At 39.2% G+C, this 16,441-nt stretch overlaps 1 protein-coding gene across 2 annotated transcripts in view; it reads right to left on the bottom strand.

The window, feature by feature from the left end:
- The window catches only part of CAPRIN1 (cell cycle associated protein 1), a 38,392-nt gene extending 21,957 nt beyond the window's left edge, over positions 1-16,435 (bottom strand). For both annotated transcript variants that reach the window (XM_014538165.1, XM_014538166.1), the window contains exons 1-3: positions 16,360-16,435; positions 1,253-1,315; positions 1,059-1,145 (exon numbers count right to left, since the gene is read on the bottom strand). In XM_014538165.1, the coding sequence (XP_014393651.1) occupies positions 1,059-1,145; positions 1,253-1,315; positions 16,360-16,416 (207 nt within the window). In that variant the 5' untranslated portion in view covers positions 16,417-16,435. The remainder of the gene's footprint in view (positions 1-1,058; positions 1,146-1,252; positions 1,316-16,359) is intronic.
- Between the last annotated feature and the right edge of the window lie 6 nt (positions 16,436-16,441).

Genomic DNA, 16,441 nt, shown 5'->3' with positions numbered 1-16,441 from the left:
GACAGTTAGGGGTGATCAGGCAGGCAGGCAGGTGAGCAGTTAGGAGCCAGCAGTCCCGGATTGTGAGAGGGATGTCCCAGATTGGAGAGGGTGCAGGCTGGGCTGACGGGTGTGTTGTCCCCCCCAACCCCCAACCCCGTGCATGAATTGCGTGCACCGGGCCTTTGGTCCTGTATAATAAAAGGGTAATATGCAAATGGACCAAATGGCGAAACGACCAGTCGTTATGACATACACTGACCACCAGCGGACAGACACTCAACACAGGAGCTGCCCCCTGATGGTCAGTGCGCTCAGCCAGAAGCCAGGCTCATAGCTGGCGAGCACAGCGGCAGCAGTTGAACATTCCCCGAGGGCTCCCAGACTGCGAGAGGGTGCAACCCCCAAGTGCCCAAATCTCATGCAGTGGGCCTCTAGTCACATAATAAATTATTTATTCATTTCATCAAATTAGGGACAACTTTATATTCTAACACTGTTAGCCTTTGTCCAAATAAGTTAACACTAACTCAGAAAGATTAATTTTCTGGTCTCAATTCTGAACACATTATTTGACTTTGTATTTCATTTTTGTCCTGTTCCTAAAGGCTTTTATCATATCAAAAGATGTTTGGGGAAAAACACTCCATTTTGTTGGATCAAGAGCAATGTATCAGTCTGCCACATTCCTTAAGATCCTTAATGGGAAAAATAGTTACCAACTATATAAACAAGCCCATTTTCTGATACTTAAGGAACTTGTAAGATGGTCATTAAACATGAAGGACTATTTAAAATAAATCCCCACCATGCTTATATATTTTTTAAACCAACGAAAACCTTAGGGTAACTATTACACAACTTTGTCATATCTGAAAGTCAGTCCTTTTAAAAGGCATCTACCTTTCACGTGTTAAACTTTACAAAACTGGAAAGCATCTTAGATATAATTGGATCCAACCTTTTCACTTTGCAGAGCTTATCAATAGTAATGACAAGGACTAAAAACAGAGAAACAACAAAATTTTCTGCCTTCCATATTTTTAGTATTTCATACACATATACCACCTTTTACTTACATCTTGACTTAATGCCATGAAACTCCTCTGTAATTCTTTTGCAAACTCCAAGTTATTTGTGACTTCCTGGTACTTAGATACGGCATCCTAAAATAACAGACAAAACACAACTTTACTGGAAACACAAACACAAAATTAATTTTGTTGTTAAAAATATTGGACATATAATCTTAAATAAAATGTAGCATCTTTACCAGCTGATCTTGATTAAGCCGTTCCCCTTTGTTCATTCGCTCCTGGTAATCATCAAGCTTGCCCTGTATTAAAAAAAAAAAAAGTATATTCCATATTGGAAGTATATACTAGCTTAAAATAACAAAACCCACATAATCCTAAGTCTGTCTCAAATCTTGCCCTAAATATGCTTTTTCGATATATTCCAGTTTGAATTAGTACATAAAATAACAGTGAGCTAAAAATGAATAGAAATACTCTAGCCACTACTAAATGGTATCAAATATTATAACATAAGCCAATGACAACATTGTTTATTCTTTAGGTTTCTAAAAAAAAAAAGTATAGATCAGACGACCCAGACACATGGTTCTTCCAGCCCACATGGGTGAGGGCCACAATTTGCTTAGGAACCACTTATACCCAAGTGAGCCTATCAGATATTTTATAAGGTGTTAAAATTTTTTGTCCCTCCCTCCCCCTGCCAAAGAATTTACATAAGTGATATAAAAAGAATTCACGAGTAATATAAAGTTGTGTTTTTCTGAATAAACCCATGTACATATCATTGTCGATGTGCCTCATCCATTTTCCTTAAAAACATCAGATACTTCAAGTTATCATATCACTGTGGGCAGTACACTAGTCAGCAGCTTTCCTTTGTCATTTTCTCAAAAAATGGAATTAAATGTGCGAGAGTGGGGGCAGAAAATTAACCTCTGGTCATCTTTTTTCTTTTTTTGCTACGATGAAAACTCTGGAGGTTTCCCAGGCTACTACTATTAGTAAAAATCCCAAGGAAAAGATATTCAAGTAATGTAGCCTAGTCAAGAATTCAATTATTGTTTTATGGGTGAAAAGAGAAAATACCATAACCATTTTACCCCAAATTAAAAAGCCTACCACAATTTGTTAGTTTTACTGGAGGTAAATAAAACCAAGATGGTCATCAAAACTTAAAGGAAGATGAAAGTGTCTAATTTTATTCTTCTATGGACTATTTTATTTCACATAGTCAATAAGCCTCCAGATAAACAGGTATAAAATCAAGTTTATTAGGTGAAAAATCAAGTTTTTTTTACACTGATCTGACAAGCCTAACCCCAGGGGCAAAAGATATGCTCAGCTACCTCAAAATACTCTAAAAACAATTCAAAATAATATAATTTAAATAAAAATTTTAAAATTCTCCCCCTTCATCTAGATTTCTACTTATTCCCTCTCCTCTGACCCTGAACCATATTTTTTCGTTTTTAAAAGGGTAGGCTACTTTTAAGAAATAAAAAACTAAGCTAGTTAAGATTTGCTTTTAATTTCAACTTAGGATGTAACAGTATTATAATCAGAATTCTTCTATTTAAAAATATATGGATAATATAACATATGCCCATAGACGGTGTCCCTGAAATTTAGTACAAGTACACAGTTAAAATACGAGGGAGAAGGAAAACTGTTACCTGGCATTTATTATCTTCCCTTTTTATGGTATTATATTTTTCATGGAAACTGTTGCTGAATCTAGAAATTAATTCACACTGAGTGTACTCTATATCCCTCATAGGGTAGAGTTTTATATACCTAAGCTTAACTTTATCATTGAACTAGTAGCCCGGTGCACAGATTCATGCACATTGAAAAAAATTAATTAGAAGATTCATGTGATAATTACGTTACTGCAAAAAATTACATGTCAAAATAGTATATATAATATAGTATTATAAAATTAAAACACGCGTATGATTAGCACCAAACCAGCCAGAGCTTTCTATGTATTGCGCATACGTGAGTCAACGTTTTATTTTTAAATTGCCAGTGCGCATCATATGTACCGGCCAGTCGGTCAGTCAATGAATAAATTGCGACATGGTTCAAGTTGAATGTCAACAAAAACAACCAAATTCAGGATCAACAATGACAGATCGACAGATCGAAACACACACGTGTGATCGGTGCCAGCGAGAGCTTTATATGTATCATGCACTCGCAAGTCAGTTTATTTTTAAATTGCCAGTGCGCATCATATGTTCCGGCCAGTCAGTGGGTGGGTGGGTCACTTAGCCTTTTCTATAAGTGTAATATGCTAATTAGACTGGATGGCCAGACGCCCTTCTGGACGAAGCCAGGACTGCGAAGGCCACGGCTGCAAGGGCTGAGCCCCTTGCACGAATTTCGTGCATCAGGCCTGTAGTATATATATAGATGTCTTGAGAACTTCAAACATATATGCCAATCAAAATAGATGTCAAATCAAACTCCTAAAAAAAAATACTTATCCTATATAATAAAAGCCTAATATGCAAATTGTTCAACCGGGAGTTTGACCACTCGCAATGACGTGCGCTGACCACCATGGGGCGGCACAGAATATGGCAGGCATTGGCAATGTGGCGCTGGCAGCAGGCAGCAGTGGAGGCGCTGCCGGCCCCAATGGGCCCCAACGAGAACAGGACCACAGCAGGATGGTGGAACAGGTGAACGGGCAGAGCCAAACCAAGGCAGGTGCAAGTGGGGGCCCAATCGCCCTGCCTATCACCCGAAGACAGCAACCAGCGGCAGCGTGAGGGGGAGGGGATGGGGCCGCCACCCGGCTCCCTGGTGCTGAGGGAGCTGGGTGGGGGGCCGGGCTCTGATCAATCACCTGCAGGCGGGATAGTGGAGCAGGTAAGGGGGCAGCACCAGGCCAAGGTGGGGTGCCAGGCAGGGCTGTGGGGCGGGGGCACGAGCTGGGGCCTGATCCCCACAGGCCACCCTAAGTGACCCCACCTGTGCATGAATTCGTGCACCGGGCCTCTAGTATACATATAAAAACAAATATGATACCTGAATGATAGAATTGTAAGAACTACTTTACTTTTCCTTGTTTTATATACTTAGATATTCTGCAATGAACATATAATTTGTATTATAAAATTTTAACTTCATGCTACATAAAATGTTAAGATTGACACATTTCAGGATAGTGTCAAGACTTACACCTATAAAAATCCTTAAATATGAATCTATACTAACCTCTAGTAGGACAAGCTATCCTGTGATAGAAAAGCTCCAATTTTCTACATAATAATGTTAATATTCATCCAATCCAGAGGTCTATGGCAGATTCCATTTTCCAAAGATGGCTACCATATCTGCAGTCCCACATACTTTCCTACAATGTGATGTTGGCACCTCCCCATTAAGAACTAGTCCAATTCTCCTGTCATTGTATTGAGAGGGCTTCAAACAAAACAGTACAGTAAAAGTGATCCTATATGACTTCCAAGACTGAGTTATAAAAGCAGTGTTTCTTTGCTGGTCACTAAAAACACTCATGTTTAGAACCCAAGTTATTATATAAGTTCAATAACCCTGAGGTTGCCATACTATGAAGAAGCCAAGCCATGAAGAAAGGTCTTGTATAAGAATCTGGTCAACAATGCTAGTGTTAGGAGTCATCCTAGACCAGGCATCAGACATGTGAGTAAACAAGCCTTAGTTCCCCAGTTGAGAACCCAGCCATCATGGAGAAGATACCAACCCCAGTGTGTCTGAATCACTGAAAGGCAGAATCCAGATGCATGATATAATGATGTTAAGTTTTAAAGCAATCTCTCATATAGCAGTAACTGGAACAAGGTTAAAAAGGAAATGAAAAGCAGTTTACTATGTGAAACTCAAGCTTCGACGTAAATCTTCATGGAATACCATCATTAGAAAAGTATGTAAAAAGACCTCTGTGCAGCCAAACTAAAGATCTATGATTCTATTAAAGCTCATACATCAACTTATTGTGATTTTATGTTACTGTACCATGTTTCTAGTTTTTCGTTATAATTTACTTTTTTATCGATTTTATTTTGTCAATCCTCACCCAATGATAGTTTTCCAATTGATTTTCTTAGGGAGGGAGGGACATTGATGTGAGAGAGATATGTGATGTGAGAGAAACATGATGTGACAGACTGGTCGCCTCCCGCATGCACCCTGACTGGGGCCCGGGATCAAACCTGCAACCCAGGTACGTGCCCTTGAGTAGGAATGAAGCATGGGCCAATGCTCTAAACACTGAGTCAAACCGGCCAGGGCGTTTCATAATTTAAAACCCAGTGTGGCTCAGTGGTTGAGTGTCAACCCATGAACCAGGAGGTCACGGTTCAATTCCCAGTTGGGGCACATGCCTGGGTTGTGGACTCGAACCCCAGTAGGTGGCATTAGACCAATGGGTTAACTACTCATATCATCCACATAAAACATATATTAAGCATCTTTTTTTTTGGAGAAGGGCTGTTTTCCTAGCATAAAAAGGTAACTTCATCAGAAAGTCTACCATAATACTGGTAATCAAAACCTGCCCTCTTAGATTCTATCTTAACCCTTTGCGTGCCAACCAATATCCTAGGAACTATGCTAAAATTGCCAAGGCATTTTTGCAGATTTTACAGCAGTTTAGGAAAAAAATTATGAATCACAAGTAAATGAAGTTACATATTCAAAAACTTAAGGAAACCTTTACTACATTTGTTTTCATCTTTGACATATATTGTTTGCTGATTGTATTATAAAATACTAGTAGAAAAAAAAATTGCCAATAGCACTCCCGGCACTTTTGGCAAAAGACAGGAGGAGCGTGATCGCGCTCCCTGGCACTAACAGCAAGAATTGACATATTTAGCAATATCATCATCACTAATAAAAGCAGACTTAGAACTGGACGCCATTTCGAAGCTTTAGGGCTACAAAATCTGAGTAAACTTCATAAAATCGTAGTACCTGTAAAAAATTAGGCAGATAAATGCCAGTGGTCAATTTTAGAACTACAAACATTCGGCATCATAAGTAATCTGCACTTAGGTGCCATCTGTCAATAAAGAGTGAACTACTAGCATCTAATAGTGACACTGCAGGAGGAGCGCGATAGCGCTCCCGACACTTTTGGCGAAAGACAGGAGGAGCACAATCACGCTCCCCGGCACTCTAGGGGTGAAAATTCAACTTAGGGTTCCTTTTTCAACTACTTAGTGTCCAGAATGTATTAAAAATTCATTTACACCACCACATGTGAGCAAGACAAAGATCAGGTCATCTCCCAGATTACCCAGAGACTCTGAAGCAGGGAACCATCTGATAGAGATGTGACTATACCCGGTAAATGTCAAAACACTATATCCTCATGTGGTACTAAGAAATAATTACCCCAACAAGTGCTGCCCAGTCCCAATCTATCGTTTCTTCATTACCTTTAATAGCTGACAAATAAAACGAAATAACAGAGAGGCCAAAAATAATTCTTCAGCTAGACAACTGTAAATCGTCATAACAAGATTTAGGAAGAAGAGACAACTCTGAAAATTTGGCTATCCAGGAAAATATGTAAATCCTATTCTCAATTAAGGAGAAAATCTCCAAATTGGGATACAAAAGATACTTAAAAATGAAGTCTAAAATAACAAAAGTAGTAAGAGCACCTAGCTACACTTTATATTTTGTCTTCATTCAAATAAATCACTTCTACAGTACTGAAAGAACCTGTAGAAAGAAATACAAACACAAAAGACAAATATTTCTTTTCCTTTCAACTTTCCATAACATTCAGTGGCTTTTCTGGATACCATTTCAAGTCCCCACTTCTTATACTCCCTGTTCTTCACCTAGAAACATTAGTTTTGACTTTGTCCACATATCGGTAGGCAGCTGGCTCTGCCTCCTGTCCACTCTCCACCAATTCAATTAAAAATTAGTTGCTGGTAAAATTCATTAGAAGTCAGGAAACAAATGTTTCCTCAATTTTTAAAAGAACTGGAGAGAGCGCATATAATACAATCCATAGAAGATCCATACCAGCTATCTTCAAATGCTGAAGTCTTATCATGTAGCAGAAGTCTAAGTTGTTCCAGGAAACAAAGTATGTATTAAACAGTGGTGGTGTACCTCAAACATTAAGAACGTGTACAGCTCAGCAGGTCAACCCATGAACCAGAAAGTCACGGGTTAGATTCCCGGGCAAGGCAAATGCCTGGGTTTCAGGCTCTATTCCTCATTAGGGGGTGTGCAGGAGGCAGCCAATGGATGATTCTCTCTCATCATTGATGTTTTTATCTCTCTCTCACTCTCCCTTCCTCTCTTTGAACTTAAAAAAAAAAGTGTCCAAAATTGAAAGACTTTCATTGAGAAATGAGCATTCCACACGCCCTAGAAAACTTATTAATGCAGAAGCTGAATGAACACCTACCTATCCAGATAGCAGGATTTCTGAATACTAAAAACAGTAAAAGGATACTAAGTTAGAAGATACCTAAGGTCCAACAGTAAGATAATTTTTCAAGCTGGTAAGTAACAAGGAGTTTAATCTGACAAGACTTTTCTGCCCAACAAAAAAAAAGGAAAAAACGATATAAAATAATCCTGTAAAAACCCTTATTCCTTGTCCATGGCTGTAATTATGCAGTTAAGTGTGAATGAATGGAAGCAGCTGACCCTAGCAGGAAAACAAAAAGTTTAATGTTAAAGAGTCTCAGCATCATCTACTTTGAATTATATTTTAAAAGTCTAAAGCATATCCTGGCAGGTTATCGGGGCCATAGACTGAAAGGGTCACTATGTATCTCTCACATTGATATTTCTCTCTCCCCCTCCCCTCCACTCTCACTCTCAAAAAAAAAAAAAAATCAATGGGAAAAATATCCTCAGGGGAGAATATCTATATCCTATATAATAAAAGGCTAATATGCAAATCAACTGAATGGCGCAAAGACCAGTCGCTATCACGTGCACTGACCACCAAGGGGCAGATGCTCGACGCAGGAGCTGCCCCCTGGTGGTCAGTGCGCTCCCACAGGGGGAGCACCGCTCAGCCAGAAGCCAGGCTCCCAGCTGGGAGCACAGCAGCAGTGGCGGGAGCCTCTCCTGCCTCCACAACAGCACTAAGGACCCCTCGGGGGATGTCCGACTGCTAGCTTAGGCCTGCTCCCCCTCCTCCCCCCGAATGTCGTGCACCGGGACTCTAGCATATATATAAAAGGCTATGTGACCGACTGGCTGGCCAGCCAGTACATATAATGCGCACTAGAAACTTAAAAATAAATGTTGACTTGCACATGCATGATACATATAAAGCTCTTGCTGGCGCCAACCATACGTGTTTCAATCTATCATTGTCGATCATGAATTTGGTTGTTTTTGTTGACATTCTAAAGCTGAAAGAGAGCAGCATCATCAACAGAACATGTCTGAAGACCAACTATTGGAATCTGACATTGGTCTCCCATCTAAATTAATTCGAAGACAGTGTACCATGATGCCAGCATTTGCGATAACTACTAGTAAATCACAAGGACAAACTGTAGACAGGGTAGGAATATTCCTAGCTGAACCCATTTTCGGACATGGTCAGTTAGTTTTATGTTGCTTTCTTTCAAATTCAAAGAGCGTGTGACGTTACTGTTGTAAATACTTCACAAGGGAAATTAGTCAAGCACCCTGAAAATGTTTTTACTCTTAATGTGGTATACAGGAAACTATTAGAATAAGTTTAACCAATTTATCAGTCACTGTTTTTATCAGTGTTGTTTTTTTATATCATGTTTTTGTTGTTTTTAATATCATGTCTGTTGCTATATATTATTTATTAACCAATTTATATATTATTTTCATATACATTTTACTAATTTTCTTTTACCTCTGACACTTCTATTATAGAGAAAGGGTAAATAGCAATATTAAAATATTTCTTCAGCCCTAGCCGGTTTGGCTCACTGAATAGAGCATCAGCCTGGGGACTGAAGGGTCCCAGGTTCGATTCCAGTAAAGGGCATGTACCTTGGTTGCAGGTACATCCCCAGTAGGAGGTGTGCAGGAGGCAGCTGATCGATGCTTCTCTCTCATCGATGTTTCTAACTCTCTATCCCTCTCCCTTCCTCTCTGTAAAAAATCAATAAAATACATATTTAAAAAATATATATTTCTTCATATTTCCCTTCAAAGTGACAAATCCGTGCACCAGGCCACTAGTATAGAGTGTGTGTGTGTGTGTGTGTGTGTGTGTGTAAAGTCTAAAGCTTATGCATTTGAAAAGCAAATAATCATTTATAATCTTAAAGGTTATATAATCTTTTTAATTAGTTGCTTTAATCCAGCTACTCATTAGAATAAGTCAGTACAACCAAATGATTTACTCTCAATGTAAAAAGGTGTGAGCTGCAATTTATTTAAAATTAATACCAAAAGGTTTTTTCCCAATGAATAAAGTATATTTCAGTTATTTTTATCTGGATAACAGCAGTAAGGGGCAAGCAATGAAATTTCTAGTAATTTATAATTGTGCAGATACCAAGAATTGGCAATTTCTTTCTTCCTAAGACTATTCACAAATCTTGCTTACACTACTAGATTTTTTAAAATATGTATATACTGATTTCAGAAAGGAAGAGGGAGAGAGAGATATAAACATCAATGATGAAAGAGAATCATTGATCAGCTGCCTACTGCATGACCCCACTGGGGGAATGAACTCATAACCCGGGCTTGTACCCTGACTGGGAATGGAACCATGACCTCCTGGTCAATGCTCAGCCACACAGGCCAGGCACACTACCTAGATTTTAAAATAAGTGTGCTCTGCTCGCCTACTCATTAACTCTACTCACTTAAAAAAAAAAAAAAAATCCTTCAGGAAAAAATGCTGTTTTAATTTAAAAAAAAAACAAAAAAAAACAAGTTGCCCTAACCCGTTTGACTCAGTGGATAGAGTGTTGGCTTGCGGACTGAAGGGTCCCGGGTTCAATTCCAGTCAAGGGCATATGCCCGAGTTGGGGGCTTAAACCACAGTAGGGGGCTTGCAGGAAGCAGCCAATCATAGATTCTCTATCATTGATGTTTCTCTTTTCTCTCTCCTTCTTCCTTCCTCTCTGAAATCAATAAAATATATTTAAAAACACACACACACACAAGTTCAACAATAAAGATTTAAGAGTGAAGATGAGGGATGGGGGGGTAGAGAAACCACAACAATAAATAGCTCTATACAAAAAGCATTTCCCCCTCATAGATTAATCCATTTTAACAGGGTTTTGCTGGTGAAGCTACAAATATTTCTATGTGACTTCATCAAATAGCAAATACTTAGCATATGCCATGAGAAACACTATGCTATTAATAGTCTCTTCCTTTACCTATTCTGAAGAACATAAGGCAATATAAAAATGTCAAAGAAATATACAGACAATAGGTGGCACAGGAAGTTAAAGGAAACAGACTAATTTAGCTGAGCATGGTCAAAAAGCACACCTGCCCCTTTCCTCCGGAAATATGAAATTCTGAATTCTGCCCAATAAAGTCTATTTCATCTATGGTTTCTTGAAGGGAAAGGGAGAGAGAGAAACATCAATGATAAGAATCACTGATGGCTGCCTCCTCCATGCCCCCTACTGGGGAACAAGCCTGCAACCCAAGAATATGCCCTGACTAGGAATTGAACTGTGACCTCCTGGTTCATAGGTCAAGGCTCAACCACTGAGCCCTGTGGGCCGGGCTCATCTATGTTTTTACGCTTATATTCTACCCACCAAAAACACTGGTATAGTTAGTGTTAAAAATAAATATGCAGAAGCCAAGCAATTTACAATTCCAACTTGAGCTAAACTCTTCGACTACTCCTCGCATTCTCTGCAACATACGTACTACTCATTTACTCCAGAAAAAGGAACCAATTACTAAAAATTATCCAAAAGCTTGGAATATAAGAATTAAGATAGGAAAGTTGACATACCTCCTCCTACTTTTTACTGGTAAGGCTTTTCCCAAATTTTCTGCTCTACAACATACCAAGCTTGAGTAAAGACTGGTAAATGTACATTTGGGGCTTACCTATGCATAAAGAGAAACTTCGAGTTCAACTTAAAAGTTCATTTCATTACACAATGTCCCAACAATACAGGACATTACCTGTACTGCTAGTCTGAGGACCTCATTATCTGGACAGCCTACAAACACTAATTCAGCAGTTCTCAACCTGTGGGTTGCGACCACTTTGGGGGTCGAAAGAGCCTTTCACAGGGGTCGCCTAAGACCATCCTGCATATCAGATATTTACATTACGATTCGTAACAGTAGCAACACTACAGTTATGAAATAACAACGAAAATAATTTTATGGTTGGGTCACAACATGAGGAACTGTATTTAAAGGGCCAGAAGGTTGAGAACCACTGCACTACTTTAACAATGAGATGTTAATAAAGGTCTAACAATGAAGAAATGAGAAGCTTTTTCTTTTACTTTGAGCTTTTAAAACAAAAGAACTCTAAAACTGAAGGATTTGAAGTAAAAGGCTTTACTTGGTTCTACATAAAAAAAGTAAACTTATGGTGCAGAGCATTACAATTCTAATTACCCCCATAAAACATTACAAGACACCTTAAGATTCACCCATTCCAAGCCAGGCCATTTCACACAAGTATCTCAATTTCCTCTCCTGTAAATGAATTGGATTAAATTGTAAGATAGCTTTAAGCTCTTTTTTAAAAAGTCTTAAATTCTATAACAGAATAGTAATAAAATAATGGCCATATTGTTTTAGGTTAACCTTTCACAAGTATTTACTAATTTTTTAAAAGATGAAACACTACTAATCTTTAATTCTAACTGTAATTTAAGAAATTACATAAAATTATGACAAAGTGTAGCTTAATCTGAGTCACACAAAATGTATTTTTATACCAGTATTTGCCACATAGGAATTATCCTACAGTACAATAATGTGGCTAGGTTAAAACAACCCATTCTCCTTGTAATACTTAGGATTCTGCCTTGATCCCAGAAAAAGATACCCCTATTATCACATGAGGGAATTCACATCTTCTTTTCAAATTAAAATTTAAATACTTCCCTACGGCGCACACACACAGCACACACAGGCAGGCAGAGAAGAACAAATTAAGCATTATAAATGCCTGTTTTTTCTAAGACAAGGTAAATGCAAAACCAAGTAATCTTGTCCTCTGCATTGCAGAGGAATAGTTCATGCAATCAATGAAGAACACATCAGAGACTTTAACTATCAAGAAAAACTTCAGATGTTAGCCCAAAAAAAGATTTTACCTACAAAATGGTTAATGTTTTTATTTCAAATACTTAAAAGAAACTCTGTACAACAGCTGCACTGAAAATTCTAAGTAGAGGTACACTGCATGCTCTGGTAAGAAATGTTAGCCTAACAAAAGCATCCTTTTCCTGATTATTATTTAACTGCAAAGATATAAAGATCAAGGAGACTTTAGGGAGTGATATGAAAATCAGCACACTTTAGCTAACACATCTGGTAACATATTGGTTACATAGATGTCAGGCTGTTTTGCAAGAGAACAGTGGTTAATCTTTCATCTACCAAAGTCACTAATGTATACTAATTCCATTATATTTACAAAGTGTATAGCAATTATAAATATTATCTATTAAAACACCCTTTATTCTGCATCATATCTGATTACATCTCACCATATAAATGAGCTCTCTTCAGTTAAAATTAAGACTTGATTTCAAAATATCATCTTGCAGCCTTAGCTGGTTTAGCTCAGTGGATAGAGCCTCGGCCTTCGGACTGAAGAGTCCCAGGTTCGATTCCAGTCAAGGGCTTATGCCCCAGTTGCGGGATCGATACCCAGTAGGGGGCATGCGGGAGGCAGTCGATCAATGATTCCCTCTCATCATCGATGTTTCTACTTCCCTCTCCCTTCCTCTGTAAAATCAATAAAAATATATTTTTTTAAAAATAATATTAAAGTTATATAAAAAAATCAACTTTCACAGCCTAGGGCCCAATTTTATACCAATAAACTGATGAAAACTAGGCAATCACTCAAAATTCATTATTATTTATACTTTAATCAGTTAAAAGATTTGTAAATGGAGTTTTACACTAGATTAATTTATAGCTGCATTTCTTCTCCCTGCTAAACATTCATGTAATTATTATAAGCCCAAATTTCAAAAACTACCAGGCCATTTAGTTGCATTACATAACAGGACGGTATTTCATCAATGTTAAGTTTGCGTTCTCACTGACAGATGCTTGGGGTTTCCTCTAATGACTGGGCTTACTAGGAAATTAACGAGTAACTTTCTTTCTTTTTATTTTTTATTTTTTTTTAAATATATTTTATTGATTTTTTTACAGAGAGGAAGGGAGAGAGATAGAGAGTTAGAAACGATGTGCCCGCAACCCAGGTACATGCCCTTGACCGGAATCGAACCTGGGACCTTTCAGTCCACAGGCCAACGCTCTATCCACTGAGCCAAACCAGTTTCGGCGACTTTCTTTTTTAAGTAAAGTGAAATAAAAATTGCAATTATGCCTTAATGTAAGTGATACTACATATCTGGTAGTCATTTTTGTCAGGATACTTGATTTTTAGAACCCATGGAAAAAGTCATTTTGTCCAGAAGACAAATACAGCTCAAATATTAGTTGCTAAGTAGACTGAAGTAAAAAGAAATCCAGTTATACACAGTATCTTACTTTATCCCCTAACAGTTTCTAAACGAAGTTCAAAACCAGTTTGTAAAGTAAATCCTATTTTAGGTGTATTAAGAATGCTCACTCCCTATTACAAAAATGAATCACTTCAGTCCTTTCATACATCAAATCATCTAGATATAAAAAAGTATTGAGTTTCTCAAAAGTAAAGCGTCAAGTTTTAATAGTAATTAAGTCACATCAATACTGACAATTTAACTATTTCACAAATAGGTAGCTCCAAGTCTGTGAGTTATCAAAAAGCCTCACTTAACTGTAATTTGACCTTTCTGATATCTAGCACCCAAAACACTTAAGACCATTAAAGATATGAAATACATTTGTTACTTTGTATACTTTGTTAAATCCCCATTCAAGGGAATTTTTCAGTACTTACTAGCCTAGTCTATAACCGCTGTAATATTTACATTACTTTTTCCTTTGTAACTTGGGAGGAGGGGCAGAGAGGTGGGCAATGTACAGCATATAGTAATATCAGCCTATGCAGGAGTGACCTGTCATGGTTCAGGCACTCCTAAGGCTTATAAACTAGATTTCTATTTTTTTCCAATATACTTGAACAGTAGTCTCTAATAGTCACTTCACAACTAAGCTAGCTGTTTATCTGCACCTTTATATTAATACCTTTGAAGAATTGTTTTTAGTCATTAAAATATAAATGTCTATACTTAAAATATTACATCATTAATATTTATCTTTTGATTCCTAAAAGGAATCAAGATTTCCTAGGAAATCTGAAAATGAAATCATTCAAGCATCAACCAGATTAACAGATTTACTGCTTTAAGGGGTTTTTAAGAGATATCTAAGTCTCAGTTTCAAATAGAATGCCAAAAACTAAATCAGATGGCAGACTCAGACCAATACTGGCCTTGGCCATGGTTATTCTATTACATATTTGAATGTAGCTACTTTACAATTAAAATACTTTTGTTGCCTTGTTGCTATTCATAAATCTATTACTGCAATCATTTATAATAAACCACACTTGTTTGACAAAACAAAGGGTCAGAAAAAAAGATAGAAATCCATAATTAAAGAGCATCTCTAAATTGAAAATAATGTCCAAGAAATCCAAGTAAAATTCCCAATACTGATGAGACAAAGTATCAAATATAAAAATATTGTTTTAAAATTCAAAAAAGTAAAATGAATCATTAAATGAGCCATTAAAATAAATCCTCTATATCACCAGCTTTCAAGCCCAAATTTCCCACAGCCCAACTTTTAGCCTCATCATCTTAAGTAACACTATTAGATGGCTAGCAAAATAAACATTTTTAAATGACTTCCTCAAAATTCAAGGTCATAATCAGTTTTACTAGAGACAGACCAGCAGAAGTTGTCAAATCAAAGTTATTTTTCTTTATAAGGTAAAAGACAAAAAGTTTGCAAAATAGTCACTGATGTAATTATTACCCCATTTTCTGTACTGAATCTGTTTCTCCCTTTTCACCTCCAATCGTACGAAGGGTGAACTGCATTCCCTCCGCCTAAACCTTCCCTCTATAGACACATGCACACACGTGTGTCCCCCTAAAACAGTTGATACACTGTCCTGGGCTGAAAGCATAAAACAAAAGGCTGCCTTGAAGATGAACCTCATGGTGTGATCTAGAATGACTAAATATTGAATCCAAAATACTGTCGGAGTGGCTCTGGGTTTTTTTCTTGTTTTTTTGTTTTGTTTTCGGAGGGGGTCGACGGAGGCCAGCCGGGCGGCTGCCCGGTCTCTCCCTCCCCCTCTGCTTTCGCTTTGTGCTCACAATGCAGCTCCAGCAAAGCGCTTCCCTCTCCCCGCAGCCGCCGCCATGTTAGCCGCGTCTCCATGTGCCCAGAGACCTAACGATCCCCTGGACACCCAGGCCCACCCCCCAACGGATCCCAGGCGGTGCCGTCTCCCTCCCGCCCCTCTTCAGGGTCCCCGGGGGACAGAACGCCGCTCCAGGCCGCGTTCTCGGGACCCAGTTGAGCGGGAGGCTCGGGGGGCACCTAGACAATTGAAACAAAGAAGGAAGCGTAGGGGAGCCCATCCGATGGGGGCGGGGGAGCAGACGAAGACCCGCTCACCAGGGGCTGGATGAAAAGCTATTCTAGTTCACGATCCTAAGCACACTCCCTCCCCCGGGGGGCAGGGGGCATTGAGCAGGCCTCGAGTGCACAGTAACGGAGCGGACACCCCCGGCCGGAGGACGCAGGCCGCCCGACTCCACGAGGCAGGCCGTCTGACGAGTCCTGAGCCCCCAACCCGGGATCGCGCTTCTCCCCGCTAGCCCTACTCCAAGAATTCGGGCCTCGGTAACCGGGAAAAGGGCCTCGCACAGTTACATCTGGCGACAGGGCAGATCCCCACCCTAACACTTTCCACTCCCAAAGGCTCCGAGGCCCCAGGGCCTGGCCCACGGCAGGGGGGGCAGTAGCCCAGAGTCCACGGGTCAGGTGACAAGCACCTCCCCTGCCAGCCCGTTTTCTGGGCACGAAGCTCCCATTGACTGTGAACTGGAAGCGGGGGGGCTGGGGGGGGGGGTAAGTGGAGGGGCAATGCCGGAGTCCGAGAGGGAAGGATAGAGCAGTCAGGGTCGGAGCATCAAATCCTCCCTCCCCCGCCAACTCTCAGCACCTTTTTCTTCTCCAGGTTCCGAAGTTTCTTGTCGATCACCCCGAGAATCTGTTTCATGGCCTCGGTCTGGACGGCGCCGGTG

This window comes from Myotis brandtii, unplaced genomic scaffold (assembly GCF_000412655.1).
Source record: "Myotis brandtii unplaced genomic scaffold, ASM41265v1 scaffold187, whole genome shotgun sequence".
Taxonomy (NCBI): Eukaryota; Metazoa; Chordata; class Mammalia; order Chiroptera; family Vespertilionidae; genus Myotis; species Myotis brandtii.
The sequence above is the reverse complement of the archived record's forward strand: the minus strand, read 5'-3'. Positions and strand labels throughout refer to the sequence as shown.